Source organism: Protomyctophum bolini (genome assembly GCF_963924005.1).
Source record: "Protomyctophum bolini genome assembly, chromosome: 9".
Taxonomy (NCBI): Eukaryota; Metazoa; Chordata; class Actinopteri; order Myctophiformes; family Myctophidae; genus Protomyctophum; species Protomyctophum bolini.
This window is the reverse complement of record NC_137870.1, coordinates 5,056,607-5,080,095: the sequence shown is the minus strand read 5'-3', so window position 1 is coordinate 5,080,095 and position 23,489 is coordinate 5,056,607. Positions and strand designations below refer to the sequence as shown.

Sequence of the window (23,489 nt, the reverse complement as noted above, 5' to 3'; positions counted from 1 at the left end):
CCATAGTCTGAAACGCTGCCTAAGACTATGGGAGTGCCTCCTAAACCCTGAAGGTGCGTAAGTGCGTGCATGGAGTCCTATAGACTGTCATTGACATACTGTATCATGTCAATAACAATGGAAAGCAGCTGTTCAAATGCTCACTCAACAATTATGGAAGATGGAACATACACAGCATGCAATTGTGCGTGTGCGTGCGTGCGTGCGTGCATGCGTGCGTGACACTTGGTGGTCAACAAACACTATTTCCCTACTCGGACGGACGGACGGACGGACGGACGGACGATGAGCTTGTAGATCTGCTATTTTTCAATAGCTAAAGTATAACACACTTAAAACACCAAAAGGGGTTACCGCCCCAACGTGGGTTAAGCAACATGTGCGCTATACTATCAGCGTCCGTGTTGAGTTTAATGGGTTAGACTCAACACGGACGCTGACAGTAGTATAGCGCACGTGTTGTTTAATAAACACAGGCGGGCGTGCAGCGAGCCCGCCATCAACAGGACAACCTTTTTGAAGTCGACGTCGACGGCTGAGTCACGGCTCTCCAAAATGATAGGATGCCGACCTCGTTAGCTCACAGCTGCGTAAACTCAACCCCGCTGCATCGCTACACGTAATCAATTTGCTCCGACACGTGTTGCGCGGCGTGGTTGACTTAAGGGCGTCTAATTACACGCTATCCTCCTCCATAATAACACACCGTGAAACCGCAAACAGCAAAAAACCAACATTAAAAAAAAGATATAGGTCATGGCAGCAGAAATATGGAAAAGTTGTGACAGTGACCAAAAAAAGATGTGCAATTCAATCTATCTACGTTTAAGAAAATGTTTACTTTAAAGATAATAAATTATAGTTGATGAATATACAACATTTACCAATAAACACAACTCCAGATTTACATCTTTAAGAGGTTAAACAGCGAGGGAAGATGGACAGATTTATGTGGTTGGTGAGATATAATGTTTTCTCTCCTTCCGTAATTCAACAAGAGGAAAGCATTACAATGACTTATAGTGTGAGAAATAATCTTCTAAGAACCATGTGTTGCGCCAGCAAGGCATGGTCGTGTGTGCGTTGCATGCATTACATGTGTGTGCGCGTGCGTAGTGCGTGCGCAGGTGTGCGTGCCGTGTGTGTGAGCAAACTTGCCAGAGAAAAGTTAAAAACTGTCTGAGGTGTTCACATGAACCAGACGTCAATAAAATTACCGTTTTTAAGTGAAAATATATTTAAGTGCAGTACTTAAGTAAATGTACTTAAGTTACTTTCCGCCAGTGTACTCACGCACAGAAACCAGACTAGACCTGACAGGAATCATCCTATACTCTCAGTCGCAGAAAGGATTTTGTTCCAAGGTTGTAATCCATCAGTGTCAAAGACCTGACTACACGTACAAAGAATACTTGAACAATATACTTCATAATAGTCATTAAGACACGTGAATCATTTGACTCCTTCAAAACTGCTCTCAAAGGGCACCTACGGACGGCTGCAATTCGAAACTGGCCCCCCGTCAAATCTGAACCCCCCCTTTTTAACTCCTTCTAATCTATCCTGACGACAATGGATGTGGGGAGATGTGGCATGACCCGAGGAATCCAGGGAAAGGCCGACTGATGTAATTATTCATTACATTAATTTTAATAATTATTATGAACCTCCCCTCCAAGCGTTGTGACTGTATAGCTCCGACGGTTTCTGAGAAAAAAATACTTGATGTGAGTTTTCACATTTTCCCCATGTAAGTGGATGGGAATATTCAATTCACTAATTTGTTATTAATTTATACTTTGTTAAATCCTTAACTCAATGTCTGCCAAGGACTTAATTAACTGCTTTTTTTCATATTACTATGGTCAATGCCTGTGTGAAAAGTGGGAGCGATTGGTGCAGGCAGTGAGGAGCTACGACAATCAGACGTTCATTCAGACATTGAGTTATAATAGCAGACTGTATGAAATATGAGTGACTGTCGTAAGCGATACAGAGACACCTCCCCGACAATATCGCAGAGACAGTTTGTTTATTTTTGGACCACAATGCTTATATGTGATGATTCTAACCCCATGTCATTCTCCATAGGGAAATGATACTTCCACGAACCCCTTGGAACCAGGGGATGAGCGTGTGACATCTCAGGAGGGACTTCTGTGCTCTATTGTGTTGCTGTTCAGATCTTTTAGTGGGTTCTTTTTTCTTTCCCGTAATTTAACGTCCTATACTTGATCACTCTATACCGCGTCGCACAGAAGCATCAAACGTAGCAGATCTACAAGCTCACGACGCTTTTGAACTTGAACTCCTGAAAAGTAACAGTGCAGGACACGAGGTTTCCACCCAACAGATACCATTTCTCAACAGTATAGGCTAAACATGCGGAGTGATAGTCTCTCTCTCTCTCTCTCTCTCCCCCCCCCCCCCCCCCAGACCTCCACCAGAGGGTAAGTATAAGGGGTCCCCGAGGATGCGAAGAAGGCAGGAAATCAGATACTGAAGACATTCCATGACTTCCCTTGTGGAAGCAATTAGCATTAAAGCAGTGGTTGGTGCTTTCGTATAGTGTGTGCGTGTGGCGTGTGTGTGTGCGTGTGTGTGTGTGTGCGCGTGTGTGTGTGTGTGTGTGTGTGTGTGTGTGTGTGTGTGTGTGTGTGTGTGTGTGTGTGTGTGTGTGTGTGTGTATGTGTGTGTGTGTGTGTGTGTGCGTGTGCGTGTGCGTGTGTCAGGGTCGGATTAACCATAGGGGCACTTGGCAAGGAGGGGCACCATGGCAAAATAAAATAAAATGTTAATTTAACTCTTGAGAGTTACAGACCCTTAAGGGCCCATTTAGTTCCTAACTATCTATCATTTAGCTGGGGGACCCCCTGGAGCTCCCTCAAGGACCCCCTAGGGGTCTCCGGACCCCACTTTGAGAACCAATGATATGCTGAAAGAAAATACAAATTAAAATAAATTGGGATGCAGCAAAGAATGGTATGCAGGATCGCCGCGACCCTGATACACACACACGCACACGCACACGCACACGCACGCACGCACGCACACACACACACACACACACACACACACACACACACACACACACACACACACACACACACACACACACACACACACACACACACCTTATCATGGACATGGGTGATGGAATGCCAGCTCTGTAAATATCAGAAGGAACTGAAGGGTTTCGATCAGATACCTGTAGCTGTAGCTACAGCCAGCAGTACATTTACTTAAGTACAATTTCTCAAACACTCACTCAAAACACTCCTTCGGCTAAATTCGGCCATAGCCATGCACTTGCCCAAATGTGATGACCTCATGATGACCTCATCACATTTGTGATGACGGCGATGGCCGTTTTTAGGCCAATGAGTGTTTTTCGTGCAAAACGAATGCTTGCAATGTATTCCGAATCATGAATAACCCATAGTTTGACACGTCACATGCTACTTAAAGCATAATTAACATTTTAAATGTTTGCCTTATATGGGTTTGTAAAAATGTAAGTGTCTTTTTGTCTCATTCCTATGAGCCAATAATGCTGCTCTGACAAAACTCAGTCTAATCACTAATCAGCACAGCTGATGATATTTCTAATGTGATAAATCCGTTCTCAAATATTCTAAATACGGCTAGGTGTGCTGTCGTGCCCATTTCAGCACGGCTGGATAGCCTATTTCAACCAATTGCTTGGTCAGAAAGAACTACCTTCCACTTTTGTTTTATTTCTCCTTTTTTGGGGTGACTTTTTGTGGTACTATAGTACCAGTGGTTGGGAACCTACAAGACTGCAACAGCGTGACTACTACAGTATGTGACGTGCGTGTGTTCTGGTCTGTCTCTCAGACGACGGTCTGTCTCCATGCCAAAGCATCCTGGTTAGTTTCTTTTCCTCCGGCTTAGTAACATGCTTAGATTCAGCGGGTCGCCTCTCGTCTCGTCAAGCGAATTACAACAACACAAGTTAACCAACAGTGCACACAACTATACACGACATCAACGGATATTCTAAACCAAAATTGTAATGGCCTCTGGCCTGAAGGGGGGAACGGGATCCACTATTAGAGAGATCCCTTTTCCTCTGATGTTGGGGGGGGGGAGGGGATATGTCTGGGACGGGAACAATGACATGTCAGCAAAGCTACAGACAGACAGACAGTAACCTCGCGTCACCAGGGCTTTCCACCTCGGAGGAAAAGCCTGCGGTCTTGTGTTTCAAAATCGCTGTGTGAACCCTCGGTCTGCTAAATGCCTAAATTGTAAATTGTGGTTTCGCATGCCTGATGACTACAAATCATTGACTACAACAGGACGGAAGTCACCATCCGCTCCCGAACCGGATCCTAAACCCATAGCCAGACAGTAGCAGTGCATCCAGTCAGTCAGTTATTCAGCTAGCCAATTAGCTAGTCAGTCAGTCATCCATCCATCTATCTTCCACCGCTTATCTGTAGTTGGGTCGCAAGGGGGCAACAGCTCCACCAGAGAGAGCTCCAGACTTCCCTCTCCAGAGCAACATTAGTGACTTCAATCTCTGGGGACCCTAACCCAGACATAAACCTCATCCGGGGGTCTCCTCCCAGTGGGACGTGCATCGAGGACCTCCCTATAGGGAGACGACCGAGAGGCATCCTAACCAGATGCCCGAAACACCTAAGCTGGCTCCTTTCCAGGAGGAGAAGCAGCAAACTACTATTACTAGTCTCTCTCGCGTGACTGAACTTCTCACCCCTATCTCTAAGGGAGATGCCAGCCACCCGTCTTGTATCCGCGACCTTATTCTTTCGGCCATGACGCCAAACTTCACGACCATAGGTGAGGGTATATATAGGAAGGAAGATTGCTCGGTATAGACAGAACACTTTTTGCCTTCTGGCTCAGCGTCTGTAAAGCGAACAGTCACTGGCCACAGAGACAGATAGATACGTCAGCCAGTCCAGACAGACAGACAGACAGACAGACAGACAGACAGACAGACAGACAGACAGACAGACAGACAGACAGACAGACAGACAGACAGACAGACAGACAGACAGACAGACAGACAGACAGACAGACAGACAGACAGACAGACAGACAGACAGACAGACAGACAGACAGACAGACAGACAGACAGACAGACAGACAGACAGACAGACAGACAGACAGACAGACAGACAGACAGACAGACAGACAGACAGACAGACAGACAGACAGACAGACAGACAGACAGACAGACAGACAGACAGACAGACAGACAGACAGACAGACAGACAGACAGACAGACAGACAGACAGACAGACAGACAGACAGACAGACAGACAGACAGACAGACAGACAGACAGACAGACAGACAGACAGACAGACAGACAGACAGACAGACAGACAGACAGACAGACAGACAGACAGACAGACAGACAGACAGACAGACAGACAGACAGACAGACAGACAGACAGACAGACAGACAGACAGACAGACAGACAGACAGACAGACAGACAGACAGACAGACAGACAGACAGACAGACAGACAGACAGACAGACAGACAGACAGACAGACAGACAGACAGACAGACAGACAGACAGACAGACAGACAGACAGACAGACAGACAGACAGACAGACAGACAGACAGACAGACAGACAGACAGACAGACAGACAGACAGACAGACAGACAGACAGACAGACAGACAGACAGACAGACAGACAGACAGACAGACAGACAGACAGACAGACAGACAGACAGACAGACAGACAGACAGACAGACAGACAGACAGACAGACAGACAGACAGACAGACAGACAGACAGACAGACAGACAGACAGACAGACAGACAGACAGACAGACAGACAGACAGACAGACAGACAGACAGACAGACAGACAGACAGACAGACAGACAGACAGACAGACAGACAGACAGACAGACAGACAGACAGACAGACAGACAGACAGACAGACAGACAGACAGACAGACAGACAGACAGACAGACAGACAGACAGACAGACAGACAGACAGACAGACAGACAGACAGACAGACAGACAGACAGACGGGTTTGTTTACCCAGGTAGCAGATGGAACACATCAGGTACTGACACGCGGCAGAACACATGCATGGTCTACTGTTTGCTACATTCCCAATACGTGAGACTATCTCTGCAGTGACAGCGAGGAATGCAGACACTATACACACTGTCTCTACACGCTGAATGACTCCCACAGAAATGACTGGAGAGAGAGAGAGAGGGAGAGAGAGAGAGAGAGAGAGAGAGGGGAGAGGGACTTTGACTTTTAACAACTTCTTTATTCTTGAAATAGTTTACATTCTTCCAAATACAATAACAAATTACAATAGGACCTTACCCCTTTTTTTTCTCCGATTTTTAGAGCTATTAATTTACAAAAGTGACTCCCTCATCATTTACAGAAAAAAGCACACCTTCTTAGGGCCGATTCATACTCCTATTTTAGAGCCGAATAAAAGTCGGTTCGGCGCTGTAGAGCCTACAATGTGACGTCATTTGAGGTTCGGGGGGGCAGTACCGTCGTAAAGTCGGCTCTTCGGTGCTACTGAAAATTTCTGACGAGCCGAAATCATTTCGGCACTACAGCGCCGAAACAGCGGTAAAATAGGAGTATGAATCGGCCCATAGTCTCCCAAACCTCCAATTCATCAATTTTTTCATAAAATTTGTATTCAAACAGGAGAGAGAGAGAAAGAGAGAGAGAGAGAGAGAGAGAGAGAGAGAGAGAGAGAGAGAGAGAGAGAGAGAGAGAGAGAGAGCAAGCAGCAAGTTGAAAAGCGTAAAGGTCCATGACTTCTTGGGGAGATCGAGAGAGAAAAGAAACACATGCACAGTGCACGTGAGATATTGGAACAGGCCAAACATACATAATATACAACCACACAGAAAACATCTACGAGCATTTAGAAGACACAAAACAAAGATAAATAAAAACGTGGTCAAGTCTGTCTCTGTGGGTTTATGAGGGGCGCTAGAGCCCCTCCTGTATATATTCAGCTATTAGTGTAGACGTCTGTCCTACACAAACATAATAAATTCCCATTGACAATGAATGGAGAATTTTACGTCATAGTGTCGGCACAGTGGCATAGTGTTTATTTTATGTAATGATGATGTACGACGATACTTTTTTTTGTAGCCTAAACCGTTACATTGTATACCATTTAAGTGGTAAAAAAGTCAATCATTTATATAGTATAATATCATTTTGCATCTTTGTGACAGGCCTAAACTCCCCCCCACACACACAGGACCAGTTTGGAAACCAAATGGACCCTTTATACAGGTCCATTTGGTTTCATTTTACACTCTCAAGAGTTAAAGATATAATATTTGTCCATTATGTCACCAACTCTCCCTCATTTTTGGGGTACCACACCTGGAACCTCCTCAAGGACCTCTGGTGGTGAATAGTTCTGAAGTGTGTCGCACGCACGCACGCACGCAAGCACACACGCACACACACACACACACACACACACACACACACACACACACACACACACACACACACACACACACACACACACACACACACACACACACACACACACACACACACACACACACACACACACACACACACGCACACACACACACACACACACACACACACACACACACACACACACACACACACACACACACACAGAGACACGCGCATGTGGTATCGTTGTGTGAAGAAGACAGACGTCAGGTCTATCTGATAAAGTAACAGTTGATGGTCGTGGTATCGAGGCCAAAGGTGTCAACTATATATGCTTAGGCATATAAGAGTGACTCACCAGTCACCTATGTACACTATGTATGCACTCTGGGTCAAGCTGATAATAGTTCTGTTTGTATAAGTCTGACCCAACCCTACCCTACACTCGTAGCGCGGCACTAGCTTCTACTATTTTTTGAAAAATGGTTGAAATGTGGCGCAAATCTTTGAATATATATTCTTTCAGAGCGAACATTTTTTATTCAATATGCTGGGGGGTCCCTGGAACAACATATTTTCGGCCAAATACATATATATTTGAATATAGAAACGTGGCTTTTTCAAATAGTTGACCAAAAGGCCCGAACGAATCAAAACAAAAGCTATCGGCCGCAATTGAGATGTCCCGCTGCAACGTCACCTCGTTGTCGAGAGACTTTTTTTCCGATCTCCGTTTCAATTCAATCAGGGAGCTTTGGCCCAGGGAGGTGCAGTACCTTTGTGCCTAACGACACTTTAAGGAATCTGTGAGAGATTTAACCACTCCTATAAGTACCCCTAAATACTCTTAACCACCTTAACCCATTTTGACCTGAGGATCACAGTTTTCTGAAAAACCTCATGTTTCTATGTCAGTGGTGCTCAACCTTTTTCATGTCAAGGACCCCCAAAAATATCTTTAGTTGGCCGGCTGAAAATATTGTTGTTCCAGGGGACCTTCCAGAAGCAAAGATTTGAGTTAAAAAAACATTCGCTCTGAAAGAATATATATTCAAAGATTTGCGACATTTTCACGATTTCGCAAAGATAGCAGACCTACAAGCTCGTAGCGCCAAGCTCGTAGCGCGGCAATCGAGCTTGTAGATGTGCTATTTTTCAATAGCTAAAGTATAACATAATGCTTAAAACACCAACAGGGGTTCTCGTCCAGAATGGGTTAAACGCAGTGGCCTTGCTAATGCTCCGCTCTGCGCGGCCTTTTGTTAGGATATCTCATGGCAGAAAATTGCAGTGATTTGGAAAATTGCCATCCTAATTATTCCTGTATAAGAATGTGAGTCTTCGCAGTGTGTCGGTACCCAAACAGCAATGCCCCGTAGTCTTTAAAATAATTTGGCATCCGATATTTAACTATACGATTTCTTGGAATACACGCAGAGAACTATAAGAAGTTCTTATTAAGAACTGTTGTTGAAAAGCCCTCTGTAAGGCCAGCAGTGGTGGAAAAGGTACTCATTCGTCAATTCCAAGTAAAAGTCTGGCATTCAAGATGGAATTAAAAGTGCAAATGTATTAGGTATCAAAATGTACTTAAAGTACAATTTCGAAAGTACTCATTATCGCATTATTTTTTATGCATGAAGAATGTCCCCTTTCACACGTGTTCAAATGCATACAAATCGTTTAAGCTTGTAGATCGGCTATTTTCAAATGGCCCAAAATGTACAGTATATATAGGGCTGAAGTGGCTACTGCATATCTTCTAACAATGATGGAAATCTACAAAGTAACTTAACGTTTTCAAATAAATGTAGTGGAGTAGAAGTACAATATTTGCCTCCGAGATGCGGTGGAGACTGCATGGAAATACTCAAGTAAAGTAGGCCTACAAATAACTCAAAATTGTACCCATTAACCCATTTTGACCTGAGATCAGATTCTAATAAATGTCTTCTACATCCTGACAGTTTTCTGGAAAAAGCAATTTTTATGTCAGTCGTTTTCAAAAATAGCAGACCTACAAGCTCATAGCGCGCCACTCTGTGGCGCGCTATGAGCTTGTAGATCTGCTATTTTCCAATAGCTAAAGCATAACATAATGATATCACCAAAAGGGGTTAAGTAAATGCACTCAGTTACTTTCCGCCACTAGCTCCGGGGCGCTTCTATACAAAAGGCCGTCCGTCCACAGTCACACACACAGTGCTTTAGGGGGAGTTAAACGGGGGCCGGCATGCGACAATAGTCTTAATGATATCCCTGGGATCTATTAGGGGCTTAGTTTTATGACAGTGGAGGACACTCCCAGGTAACTTTACGACCATTTACTGCCCCCGACGGGAGGTAGCAATAAGCCTCGCCCTTCGTTGGTCGCATACTGTATCTTCAAAGTCCTCCCAGACTTCTTCTCCCTTCTGGCTACCAAAACTATATGGAATGATAACTTCCCATTGCAATCAGAACTGTAGACCTCAGGCCTCATTCACATGTATAGTCCAAACACCAATCAAGCAAATGTTTGGTCCTTTTTCTTCCCGTTTTTTTTTGGGCCACCACAATGCTTTTCCAATGGGAGTAAGAAAGAAAGAAAGGTACTATGTTTACCCAGGGTAACTGGACTAAGCTCAATAACTTGTTTACAGCCAGGCCCTGCTCATATAGAACATTTCATGGTAGGGGTTCAATGCCTTGTCCAAGGGCACTTCAACGGTGGTAATTTTAACGTGCCGGTCCGGGGATACGAACTTCCGATATCAAGACCGCTCCGCAAACCGTTCGGCCACCTCTGCCCCAAACTAAGTCACATGGTTTGACCAAACATTTTAGTTTGATGAGGGGGGGGAGGGGCAGGACACCACCAGCAATCAGCAATCGAACACAAATGTTTGATCAAACCATGTGACTCCCATTGGAAAAGCATCGTGGTGGCCCAAAAAAACGACGTTGCATTTCCCATGTGTTGTTCTTGCTTACTGTAAAGTCGGCCAAGTCGCACTGGATTAAGAGCGTCTGATAAATGCCTACATTGTAAAATCGTACACAGCAGCTCCACCCACTAGGAAACAAGGATACACAGACAAAACACACACAACACACCCACACACACACACACACACACACACACACACACACACACACACACACCCACAAGGACACGCGCGTGTATAAATCCTCATACACGCACTGTACACAGCAGCTACACCCACTTGGGCACACAGACATATCCTGACAAATCCTCATAACACACACAACAGACACTCAACCGCATCCTCCAAATTAATATTTAGCCCAAAACAGAGCATTTCCTTTGCCTCATGCCCGTACGGAGACACAAAGACGAGCGGCTGTCTGTTGATGTCCGCTGACGACCGCTATGGACCATATTATGCACATAGCATTAGGTTAATGGCAGGGTGGGAACCAGCAGCAATTTGCAACTGACAGTCCATATATCAGTAAATATATACTGTATAAGTGTAGTGGAGTAAAAGTACAGTATTTGGATCCGAGATGCAGTGGAGCAGAAGTAAAAAGTATTGGGGCAGCGGTGGCCGAACGGTTTGCGGAGCGGTCTTGATATCGGAAGGTCGCTAGTTCGTATCCCCGGACCGGCACGTTAAAATTACCACCGCTGAAGTGCCCTTGAGCAAGGCATTGAACCCCTACCATGAAATGTTCTATGAGCAGGGCCTGGCTGTGAACAAGTTCTTGAGCTTAGTCCAGTTACCCTGGGTAAACATGGTAACTTTGCTTTGCTTTGGGAAATTGGAAATACCATTTGGACCTGAGGTCGATTCTACAAACGTCTTCTAAATCCCTGTTTCTATGTCAGTGCAGGTTCTCAACATGTCAAGAACCCCGTTGTGGAGTGTTTGGTTTCTAAACACACATTCACTCATTACCTTGTGGAGTGTATGGTTTCCAAACACACATTCACTCATTACCTTGTGGAGTGTATCGTTTCTAAACACACATTCACTCATTACCTTGTGGAGTGTATCGTTTCTAAACACACATTCACTCATTACCTTGTGGGGTGTATCGTTTCTAAACACACATTCACTCATTACCTTGTGGGGTGTATCGTTTCTAAACACACATTCACTCATTACCTTGTGGAGTGTATCGTTTCTAAACACACATTCACTCATTACCTTGTGGAGTGTATCGTTTCTTGCGGAGTCGCGGCAGGCCGCTGCCAGCGGCGGTGGCAGTGGGCGGTGGTGTCGCCCCCCTCTCCCTCCTCCTCCCGGTGAAGATGGCGTTGACCCGCCGTGCCCACCCCCGGTGGCTGCCCTGGTCCGTCACCCCGCAGCGCGGCTCCGCCATCTGCCTCAGGGTGGCGCTGTCCAGCCTCCCTGTGACGGGCAGGCGGGACAGGAACTGGAACTCCCTGCGGCGCACACACGCGCACACACACACACACACACACACACACACACACACACACATGCATGCATGCACGCACAAACACACAAAACACACACACACACAGGAGAGCGGTTGGACTGTCACAATTACACATTAAAGTTGACGACACAAATAATTGCAATTAACGATTTAATTGTGTTGTTTTTTTGAACAATGGAACATTACATTTGTATTTCTGTTTGCCTTTTAGGCGTCGTAATCACAAAAACGCACAGGGTGCAGATATGACAAAATAAACCTTAAATAATAAATACAAAGAAATCACTGACACATTTAATCATATATATTTTTTTCAAATGTTTGAAGACGATTGAAGATCATGCATGCAACAAATAATTTGCGATTATCTCAACTATAATTTGCAAATTAGGCGATTATGTAATAATAACTGCGACGGGCCTATATACAGTGGTATATACAGTAGGCTTAGTAGTCACATTGTTTCACAATCTAATCTCTCAAACTATTCTAAAGGCCACATAACAGAACAGAAGCATGCCGGCCGAGAGGGAGGGCGAGGTTCTTGATGCCGCCGCCGCGGCCAGAGGGCGAAGGGAGGAGGTTCTTGGAATTCCTGCTCAGTTCAGGGAGGGTTCAGGAGGTGAGGCTGTGTTTTTACTGACTATAGCATGCTGCTGCCTTTCAGCCCCAGAGGCTGCAGGGCCCATCAGAGCCATGAACCACAGCCTTTCAGCCCCAGAGGCTGCAGGGCCCATCGGAGCCAACCACAGCCTTTCAGCCCCAGAGGCTGCAGGGCCCATCGGAGCCATGAACCACAGCCTTTCAGCCCCAGAGGCTGCAGGGCCCATCGGAGCCATGAACCACAGCCTTTCAGCCCCAGAGGCTGCAGGGCCCATCGGAGCCAACCACAGCCTTTCAGCCCCAGAGGCTGCAGGGCCCATCGGAGCCATGAACCACAGCCTTTCAGCCCCAGAGGCTGCAGGGCCCATCGGAGCCCCCCAGAGGCTGCAGGGCCCATCGGAGCCATGAACCACAGCCTTTCAGCCCCAGAGGCTGCAGGGCCCATCGGAGCCATGAACCACAGCCTTTCAGCCCCAGAGGCTGCAGGGCCCATCGAAGCCATGAACCACAGCCTTTCAGCCCCAGAGGCTGCAGGGCCCATCAGAGCCATGAACCACAGCCTTTCAGCCCCAGAGGCTGCAGGGCCCATCGGAGCCAACCACAGCCTTTCAGCCCCAGAGGCTGCAGGGCCCATCGGAGCCAACCACAGCCTTTCAGCCCCAGAGGCTGCAGGGCCCATCGGAGCCAACCACAGCCTTTCAGCCCCAGAGGCTGCAGGGCCCATATTGGAGCCAACCACAGCCTTTCAGCCCCAGAGGCTGCAGGGCCCATATCGGAGCCAACCACAGCCTTTCAGCCCCAGAGGCTGCAGGGCCCATCGGAGCCAACCACAGCCTTTCAGCCCTAAAGGCCTCACTCACACCTTTATATAAGACCCACTTGTGTTCTGTGTGTCATTGGCCGGCCTCAATGCATTTCCAAATTCCAATGGGAGTCACATGGAACAAGGTTGTGTCATGATCAAACCATTATGTTCTCCCGGTGTCCCCTAGGGTATAGGTATATACCCTCACGAAAACATGCAGTAATCGTGGTCCCAAAAACTACCTCCCCCTGGCCAGCCGGGGGCGCCTGATGGAGGGGAAAGGAACTGGTCGGAATAACGTGTTCCTTCCACACGCTACGTCCAACCAGGGAAACTCCCCCCTGTCAGGTGAAAAGAAGCAGCTTGGACTCCTCGTGCATAGAAGGAAGCATGAGGTCAGTCCGCCCCCACCCCCCCCCCCCCCCCCCAGGTTGGCAGAGGAAGTGTAGCGCCCAGGATTACATTAGATAATTGACACTGGGTGAAAGAAAATGGGCTGCAAAATCGTGGGATAAAGAAAAAGAAAGAACTAAAAAAGTATGAACTCCTGTCGGGGGAACAACACTTACTTGACAGCCGACTGCACCTCCACTGCATTGTGGAGCTGGTGGTCTTCATGCAGGTAGCCGTACTTCTCCAGAAAAGCCTGCAATAATTTTAAAACAATTTAATTTAAAATGTATAGGGCATTTCATTATCAGACGCTCTTAACCCATTCTGACCGGGCACCCATTTTGGTGTTGGCATCATGTTATGCTTTAGCTATTGAAAAATAGCAGATCTACAAGCTCATATCGCGCCACCGAGTGGCGCGATACGAGCTTGTAGGTCTGCTATTTTTGAAAAATCGAAGAACGACTGACATTTTTTAGAATCTGATCTCAGGTCAGAATGGGTTAATCAGACCAGTGTGTGTCCAGTGGAAACCTCGTATGAATCTGATCTCAGGTCAGAATGGGTTAATCCAGAGGATCCATCCGTCTACAGTGGAATATCTGGACAATGAAACTAAGAGTATACACGATGGAATGCTATGTCTACAGAGTATGCTATCTAAATGACATCATTTGAGCCTTTGCGTGTTGCATGTACGGTCGCTGAGGCTCTATAGGCAAGTGCTACGGAAAGATTGCAGAAAATAGCAGATCGACAAGCTCACAACGCATTGCACGGCGACGTGCATAGAGCTTGTTGATCAGCTGGCGTGGTTAAGGAGCAGGAGCTATCGGAGCCAGTGGATACACTTAAAGGTTAAACAATCACTAATATCTGGATTGCATTTGATTGTATCGTGGTTGAGATTGTATCATTTGATTGTATCATGGTTGATTCTATATAATTTGATTGTATCATGGTTGATTCTATATAATTTGATTGTATCATGGTTGATTCTATATAATTTGATTGTATCATGGTTGATTCTATATAATTTGATTGTATCATGGTTGATTGTATAATTTGATTGCATCATGGCAAAAGCACAATTTGAAAGAGCCACACATATTTATGAATATACGTCTTAAGTTAGTTTCTACACTTTACCCCCAATGGATATTATCTATGCGGGGTTGCCATGGCAATCAATTCACCTACAGTAAAAGCCGGCTTAGACACTCCCACTTGGACACTTCCAGCCGGATTTTACACATTAAATACTGGTTCATTTTTGGAACCGGACCTTCAAAATCTCTTCCAAATCCGTCAACAAGGCCTGCCATATGCACTGGAAGAATATGTGCGTTGCATTTCTCTTTTAAAACAATGTTTTATCATTATGGGAAAACTATTGGTGTAGAGGTTTGTCTAACCCATGTTATGCTGAGCTGTGATTGACGATAGCAGTTTGGGGAGGGGCTTAGCTATAGGCTGGAGGTGAATTCTACAGGTGAGGGGACTTAGATACATTAGGTCCACTGGCAGAGCCTGACCAGAGCCTCTTTGTTCTGGACAACCGGCTATCCGACAGACTCGACACCGGGCACTGCGCTCCCTGTGGGGGTGTGGAACGCGTGTGTCAAATTTGAAGTCGGTGGGGCGAACGGTTCCCGAGTTACGTGGATTACAAGACGTACATGTAGAGATGTGGTGCATTTATTGTAAGATGTGTTGTGACATATTTGCATGGTTGGTTTTGCGGTGTATTGTCTGCCAAAGGGATTACTGATTTATGTCAGCTGTTAGTGTGGAAGTGCCCTTGAGCAAGACTCTAGTCTGAACCCCTAATTGCCTCCAGTCAGTCCAGTGGTCGCCACCGTCGGCGTGTGAATGTGGGAAGTGAGGACGCTTTGCTGCTTCACCTCGGCTCCCATTGCTCCAATGCATGAATGAATGAATGGACCATTGCAAAGCACTTTGAGCAAGCACCATTATTATTATGTTTAACAACTTGTACGTGTTTCCTTAAAAATGACTACTAAACAAACAAAAAAAGCCAGGTTTTCTGTTCAGGCCCAAGACAGAAAACCTTGCAGCCACAAGACTTGACAGGCTCAGAATTCAAACCTCCCTTTGGGGATCCGTTTGTGTCCCATATGGCCTGCTGAAGAACATTACAGAGCAAAAGAAAATGTTGGTGCTCTGTTAGAACAAATCACGTCCCTTTAGGCTATCCCGAAAGGAAGCATGGCATGGCATGCTTTACCTCCCTGGCTGCTTTTAATGGAAAAGAAAAATCATAAAAAATGGGAAAATTGTATACCTATACATTTTCCATTTCATTTTGTGGGCCATCTGTCAGTGACACGATGTGTCACTCGCTCTTGTTACAGAGACGTACGTACGTGTGCATGTGCGTGTGTGCGTGTGGTTCCGGAGAATCCGGACCACCCAACACACATTAGATAAAGAAGGACCCTTGGGGCTGTTACTCAACAAGCAGGCATGCATCCAGTCGTTGGGTAAATGTCTTGAATGTAAGCCAAGAAACAAACCAAACTGCATACATGACTACAAATGTCGATGCGGCATTTACGCTTTGAGATTACCGTGTTGGAATTTTTTTTAAATTTTTCATAGTAAGGCTACAATCTCTCGATCCCTCGATCTCCTCTTGGCCTGTTCCAGCTGAGCCGCATGCGTGTTCAGGCAGCTGCAAACAGCAACAATTACAGATGTGGTGCATGGTGAGGATGTGTTGGAAATTAAAAACGCAACCGATGACAGATGTCTATTATATGAGGGGGAATGCAGGGGCTAAGACGTGCTCTTGCCCTCGAGACACACAGAGAAAAGGCAAGGCATGCATTAAATGTCAATCCCATGTACAGTATAACGTACAGTATGTGTCTTAATCGTTGCTTGCTGTGTGTGTATAATCTCGACAGCGTTTGCAAATGAGGTGTAAACCTCAACGCTCCAACTCGAGAATAAACAAATTGTTGTGTTTTTTGTCCCTAATTGCAGAAACAAATGTGCTTGGGGTTTCATAGCCTACGTTTAGGATTGGCCAATAAAAGGCAAGACGGTGCCCCGCAAAACTGCAGTCAAAATTAAACCACTTCAACCCAAACTATACAGTTGTAAAATTCCAAACATGTAAGGCTATAAGGCAGACTTCTTCAGAAAACTGGGTTGAACTTTAGACAGTTTGTTAAACTTTGCTTTAGTATGGGCAATGCCCAGGGCTGGACTGGGACAAAAAACCAGCGCGCAGATATAGCAGAAACTCTACCGCCCGCTCCGTCGGAGGCACACACAAACAAACAAACAAACAAGCCCTAATACCACCACTTTTACAGAACAACATAAATGATCCAAACCAACAGACAACTACACAACCCTTTGTTGCTCTCACAAGAATGTTGGCAAAAGGATTCAAGACAGAGGAGGGTTTATTTGTCACTCACTTTGCCTGCCTGTCAAAAAAACAATCTTAAAAAAATTAAAGAATCATATCGTAATTTGAGTGGCCCCCTACGGTCGCAGCCCACCGGTAATACCGGTACATCCACAGGCAATGCCATACATTTTACTAGCATTATCCAGAAATCTGCCTCTGGGGGTAGAATTGTTATTCTCTATGAATCAGCTGCCGCCAGTCAACTTGCATGACATACAACTGCTGTCAAAATAGATCTAGCTGCAGAGATGCAGCAGCCCCATGCATCATTTATCATCTAGGGTTGATCAAAAATTATGATTAAGTCAAAGTTTTACTCAGGAGAGGAATGTATTACTTATTATTATTACTCCATAAAAGTAATAATATATTGCTTATGTATTATAATATTAACTGGGTGGGGCATGCAACTTGCATAGTGCCCCGCTCTAATAATCCTGCTACCCTAATAGACAGGGGTGCATGAGCACCTGGCCGTTCATTCGTGCTCTATCTCCGACCAAGCCACACTTCCACCACACATCTCTCTATGCAAAATAAAACCTGCACACTCCCACAAAAGACATAGACTACATTGCATTCGCCAAAAATGTCTTCTTTACTGTTTAAATATTACTTTTCTGAAACACGCTATTCTTGCTCAACCTCAACAGCCTACGTCAGAATCGTCATGTTGGCGTCTACTACGCCAACTACGTTCACTTAATGGGGCCAGTCCTTCACAGTGACACACGCGTTAGATCAACCACGCGACCGGGATGGTTTCTACCCCTCAATGTCGTGCCTACTCTACACTGCCATCCGAAGGCCCCTCCCCCTTTCACTGCTCCTGTGTGTGACCTGTGAACTACTCTCTGACTGCACTGTGGCTTGATTTATATGTGCGAGGTTGAAATGTAATGCACATAAATTAATTATAGGTCCAGCAAGCAAATCATGATTGTCTGTTTGTGCTCAATAGGTCACCATCACATTCCGATTTTAGGTGTTGTGTTTTCTATGACATTTATTTGGGCCAGTAGTTTCATATCTATCCTTTTTCCGACCAACACAGAACATGCTAACGGTGTTAGCGCGTTAGCATCCATCTTGCTTTTGATTTATATGTGCGAGGTGGAAATGTAATGCACATAAATTAATTATAGGTCCAGCAAGCAAATCATGATTGTCTGTTTGTGCTCAATAGGTCACCATCACATTCCGATTTTAGGTGTTGTGTTTTGTATGACACTTTGGCCAGTAGTTTCATATCTATCCTTTTTCCATTGACCAACACAGACCATGCTAACGGTGTTAGCGCGTTAGCATCACACAGCTTACAGCGTCAGTGTTGCATGAATACTTTCAACCATGACAATGCCGACTACTTTTGCTACACACACTTCCCAAGGATTATGGAGATGTCTTTATTTTTTTTTTAAGGTTGAGAAATGAAATAATTATGGTCGTTTCTAATCTCAGCATTTCACAAGAGAAAGACGTGGATGCCTTTCGCTGCGCTGTTGGCGTTGCCATGTCTCATAGAAACAAGTAAATAGGTCTTTCAAAATAATCCCAAAACAAGCGCATATAACAGGGGTCTGTAACCTATTTTAAATGAAGTGCCATGTTTTTATTTTCTAGATAGTGAGTCAGCCACAAGCTCACATCACAACAATAATCCATGTAATAATCACAATAACAATACTAATAATAATAATCATAATAATCCTGCTACCCTAATAGACAGGGGTACATAAGCACATGGCCGTTTATCCAACAGCTTTCTCCGACCCAACCACACTTTCACCACACATCTCTATATGCAAAATAAATTCGGCACACTCCCAGAATACATATAGGCTACATTTCATTGAAAGAAATGTCTTAATTACTGAATAAATATTACTTTTGTCAACCACGCCATTGTTGCTCAACATCACCAGCCTACGTCAGAATCGTCATGTTGGCGTCTACTACGCCAACTACGTTCACTTATTGGGGCCAGTCCTTCACAGTGACACACGCGTTAGATGAACCACGCGACCGGGATGGTTTCTACCCCTCAATGTCGTGCATTTGCTGCGCCCTTCTAATGCTGCGCCACGCCTACTCTATACTGCTCCATGCGACTCGAACAGCGTCAGCAGCAGCAGCTCCGAGCCTCCGTCAGAAAGGCTGCCCACAGCACTGCACAGCCCCACACCCAAATGAATCGAATGAATGAATAAGGCGCTTATATCGCTATTGCTCAGTGGATGGGACATTTACATTAAAAGCAATCGGATGGACGCGTGGATAACGGCATGGTTGTGTGCAATCGGAGGGAAAGCTTCCATAATCCATATAGCTTCCATGCTAGCTGCTTCAGACACAGGGGAGGGGAGGGAGAAATAGTGTGAAATAGCGCTTATGCAACAATTACCCTAAAACACAAACACCTCAACTCGATGTCATTGTGAATAAGAATTTCGAGCGAAATAATAATTTTTGGAAGGACACTTTCACCCAGTATGAAGCTAAATGTGGAAGCCGTGTGTGTCACACCAAAACGGCTGACCTATAGAATCCTGTAACCAGCCTCTCGCACTGCCTGCCAGTTGGCTCCGTCTAAGGCTCCGTCTTATGAGCAAATTTAGAACTTCCGGTCTGACAGCTAGCAGATTTAAGACATCCGGTTGCTTTCAGAATAAAATAAGATTATTTAATTCGTTAATTAAATAATTTTTACATTACATTATTAGTATTATTATTACATTACAGTTATTGTAAAGACACACATTATGTTTCTGTGTAAAAATAAGTAATTAAATAACATAAAAAAGTTATCTAAATGGATAAATGCTATTCACTGGAGTGCATGGACTTTATAAAGTGGACACTGGACAAAAGACGGCTCCGCCAGGCAACTATCTGGACATACCCACGCGTTTGGGAAGATGTCCTCTACCACCCCACAGTCTCCGCTAAGCGGGAGAGGTGTAAAATTCACAGCAGCAGAGCTTCTACTGGGGTCAATGCAAAAAAATGTACCGTTTCCGGACCCAGAATGGACACTGGACAAAGAGGCCTCCGCGAGGCAACTATCTGGACATACCCACGCGTCCGGGGAGATGTCCTCTACCACCCCACAGTCTCCGCTAAGCGGGAGAGGTGTAAAATTCAGAGCAGCAGACCTTCTATTGGGGTCAACACTCAAAAAAGTGCCGTTTCCAGACCCAGAATGGACACTGGACAAAGAGGCCTCCGCGAGGCAACTATCTGGACATACCCACGCGTCCGGGGAGATGTCCTCTACCACCCCACAGTCTCCGCTAAGCGAGAGAGGTGTAAAATTCAGAGCAGCAGAGCTTCTACTGGGGTCAATGCAAAATAAATTACCGTTTCCGGACCCAGACTGGACACTGGACAAAAGACGGCTCCGCCAGGCAACTATCTGGACATACCCACGCGTCCGGGGAGATGTCCTCTACCACCCCACAGTCTCCGCTAAGCGGGAGAGGTGTAAAATTCAGACCAGCAGACCTTCTATTGGGGTCAACACTCAAAAAAGTGCCGTTTCCAGACCCAGAATGGACACTGGACAAAGAGGCCTCCGCGAGGCAACTATCTGGACATACCCACGCGTCCGGGGAGATGTCCTCTACCACCCCACAGTCTCCGCTAAGCGAGTAAATGGGTGCTTATATTTCTATGTGAAATGTGGTGATGCTGGCATCACAATAGATGCCAGCATCACGCTGCCTCCGTCTAATAAGCACATTTACAACATCCTGTTTGGAAACCGAAACAGATGCTTCTGACATTTGCCTGTGCGTGCTTAATCGTTGTACTTCTGAACACATTTCCCAAATCTCAGTGATTTATCCACACATCGCTCTGTGTGTGTGTGTGTGTGTGTGTGTGTGTGTGTGTGTGTGTCGCGTCGCCCTCCAGCTGCAATTGCGAGTGTGCGCTGTGTGCAGGGCACACTACTGAGTTTAAAACCACAGCTGAAACATGAAGTGGAGTCTGTCAATTCCCCCAATTTCCTTCTTCCCATATTGCGCTGCAACGACACTAGGATTGAGCCCCCCGAAGGGGGGCGAAATTCTAGTAATAATAATAAATCACAAATCAGCCAAACTGAATAATTGCAAGGTCAACAGTCTCTCAAACTTAATCCAACTATTAGGGGAACTAACTATTAGGGCATTTGAACACCCATGCCTGCCAGTCACAATGATGTGGGACAGGGTCTCAATTTGTGGTTCCCCTTCAAAGTCCTGGAAATGAGGGACTGTTCCATGCAAAAGGGGACATCTGATAGTCACCCATATGTAGGCTACCGTAGATATCCAAGCATCATCAATCTCTCTTGAGCTTTTAAACAATTGTTTTCAAAAGGCAGCCAACCTGAGTAGCTAGCCTACTATTTTTACATAATATGACAGTGTTTGGTTTTGATTGATTTATTAACAGTTAGAGTAACTCAATACAAAAAACCTGTCAACTGTGAGTGGACGACACAAAGCATTACACTTGTTTACAAGAGGGTCCACCTTGTTCAATTCATCAAAACATTAAGAGATGTACGAATATACACAACTATATTAGTCAAAACAGGAAACCATCACCTTTCTCAGTCTGTCTGCATCGATGTTTAGCATACCGGTATAGCCTATTTATCATTTATTCTGTGGTTTTCAACCATTTTCATTCACATGTCAAGGCACATTTATTCTCCATTTGAGCCAGGACCACCATTTGATGACATTTAGCCTCTCAGACCCAAAAGCGAAAACTAAAGATTTCCTATAAGATTTTGTCCACAATTCCACGCTATATATTGATGTTGCAGCCAGGCTTTATAACAGGCAAAACGTTTATAAAAATAAAATAAAATTATTCTACATTCTCCAATTGTGTAGACTTTCTTGTAAATGTATGCAGGTGTTTTAACACCATATCAAACATTTTAGTCGCGTGGACAGTTCAATTGAATCAACAAGTTAAAACCCTTATATGGTGGGAATATTGACATTAGGCTACCTCAGGGTCCCTGCTGCGCTCCACCGGTGAACACACGGCCGACTTCAGGACGATCAACGCCGCTAGAGTCAACCTCCATGTCGGCCTGATGAAGTTACAGTCACCGCCGGTCCGCCGCCGCCGGTCCTCCGGTGGTCCATGGAGCTCCATGGTTGGTGGTGGTGCGACAGTAACATCACATCACGTCGCAGATATTCGCAGATAGAACTTCCACTGATCTACCTTTTATTTATTTTTACTTTATTTAAAGGCTACAGGCTAATTAACTGAGCGGATATAGCGATAGCCTTAGTACCATTATTTATTTTAATTAATTTCCAAGTGGTCAAAGCAGCAGAGCCGTTCCTTCACTATAAAGATCACTGCAGTGAGAGACATCTCACCTCTCCATCCATATCCACCCCAACATAGAGAGAAACTTAGAGACAAGCCAGTTACATTAGTGGTGGAGGGAGGGAGTTTTGTGGGGCCGTCGCCGCCCACATCTGTGCTGGCCTACTACATGAAATGCTGAAGGCAAAATACCAGCAGAGAGCAGTGTTGTTTTCGTCGACTACCTTTTTCCACTGACGAAAACTACATGGAAAATAAATAAAAACTAAGCTACGACTAAAACTAATACTAAATATACTGACGATTTCGTCAAAAAATAAAAACTAGACTAAACGGTTAGGAAGAGACTAGTGGACAAGATATCCAGTACAAGTCATTTTTACAATTGGTTGCTGCGACACGTTGTGAGCTTGTAGATCGGAAAGTGTAAAATCAGCCAATACAACGCCATCAAGGCCGGCCAAAATACATTTAATAGTCGACTGAAATCTTGATATTTAGTAGACTAAAACTACACTAACACTAAGACATTCCAGGTGTAAACTATTCAAGAGACTGACCAAAACTAACAACAAAAAACACAGCAGCAGTCAAAGCATTTCCCTCCCTTGCACGGTGACTCAACTCACTCAAGCCTCGGTACCCAGGCTTTTATTTTCGCTCACTCACCACCACCACCAGGCCTGCCGGCTGTAGCTCTGATGCAACTGAACCTTTGACTGTGTGGACAGTTTCACTTCACAAGTGCAAATCTTGTTCCATTTCTATAAGTGCCAGTTCATTACGATTAGGATACCTCCCAGGCATTTGGTTTAGCATTGCCTTGCCTTGCATTTACATACTTGTATATTTGTACTTTTTGTAGTGTTAAATGATAGATAATTCACAAATACAATTACATTGAACAAACAGTCAGAATGTAGTTTAAGCAATACAAAAGTTGCATAGAAGACCACTCTCCAAATGCTGAAACCGTAATATTCTAATTGTGTTTTCGTAATTGAACACCTTTACTTGGTTATAATACTACAGTACAGCCGTGCGTCA

At 45.1% G+C, this 23,489-nt stretch overlaps 1 protein-coding gene across 1 annotated transcript in view; it reads right to left on the bottom strand.

The window, feature by feature from the left end:
* Positions 1-22,499, bottom strand: part of mmp28 (matrix metallopeptidase 28) — a 34,538-nt gene extending 12,039 nt beyond the window's left edge. The window contains exons 1-3 of the mRNA XM_080772437.1: positions 22,110-22,499; positions 13,831-13,907; positions 11,598-11,836 (exon numbers count right to left, since the gene is read on the bottom strand). Of these exons, the coding sequence (XP_080628563.1) occupies positions 11,598-11,836; positions 13,831-13,907; positions 22,110-22,259 (466 nt within the window). The 5' untranslated portion in view covers positions 22,260-22,499. The remainder of the gene's footprint in view (positions 1-11,597; positions 11,837-13,830; positions 13,908-22,109) is intronic.
* Positions 22,500-23,489: the final 990 nt, after the last annotated feature.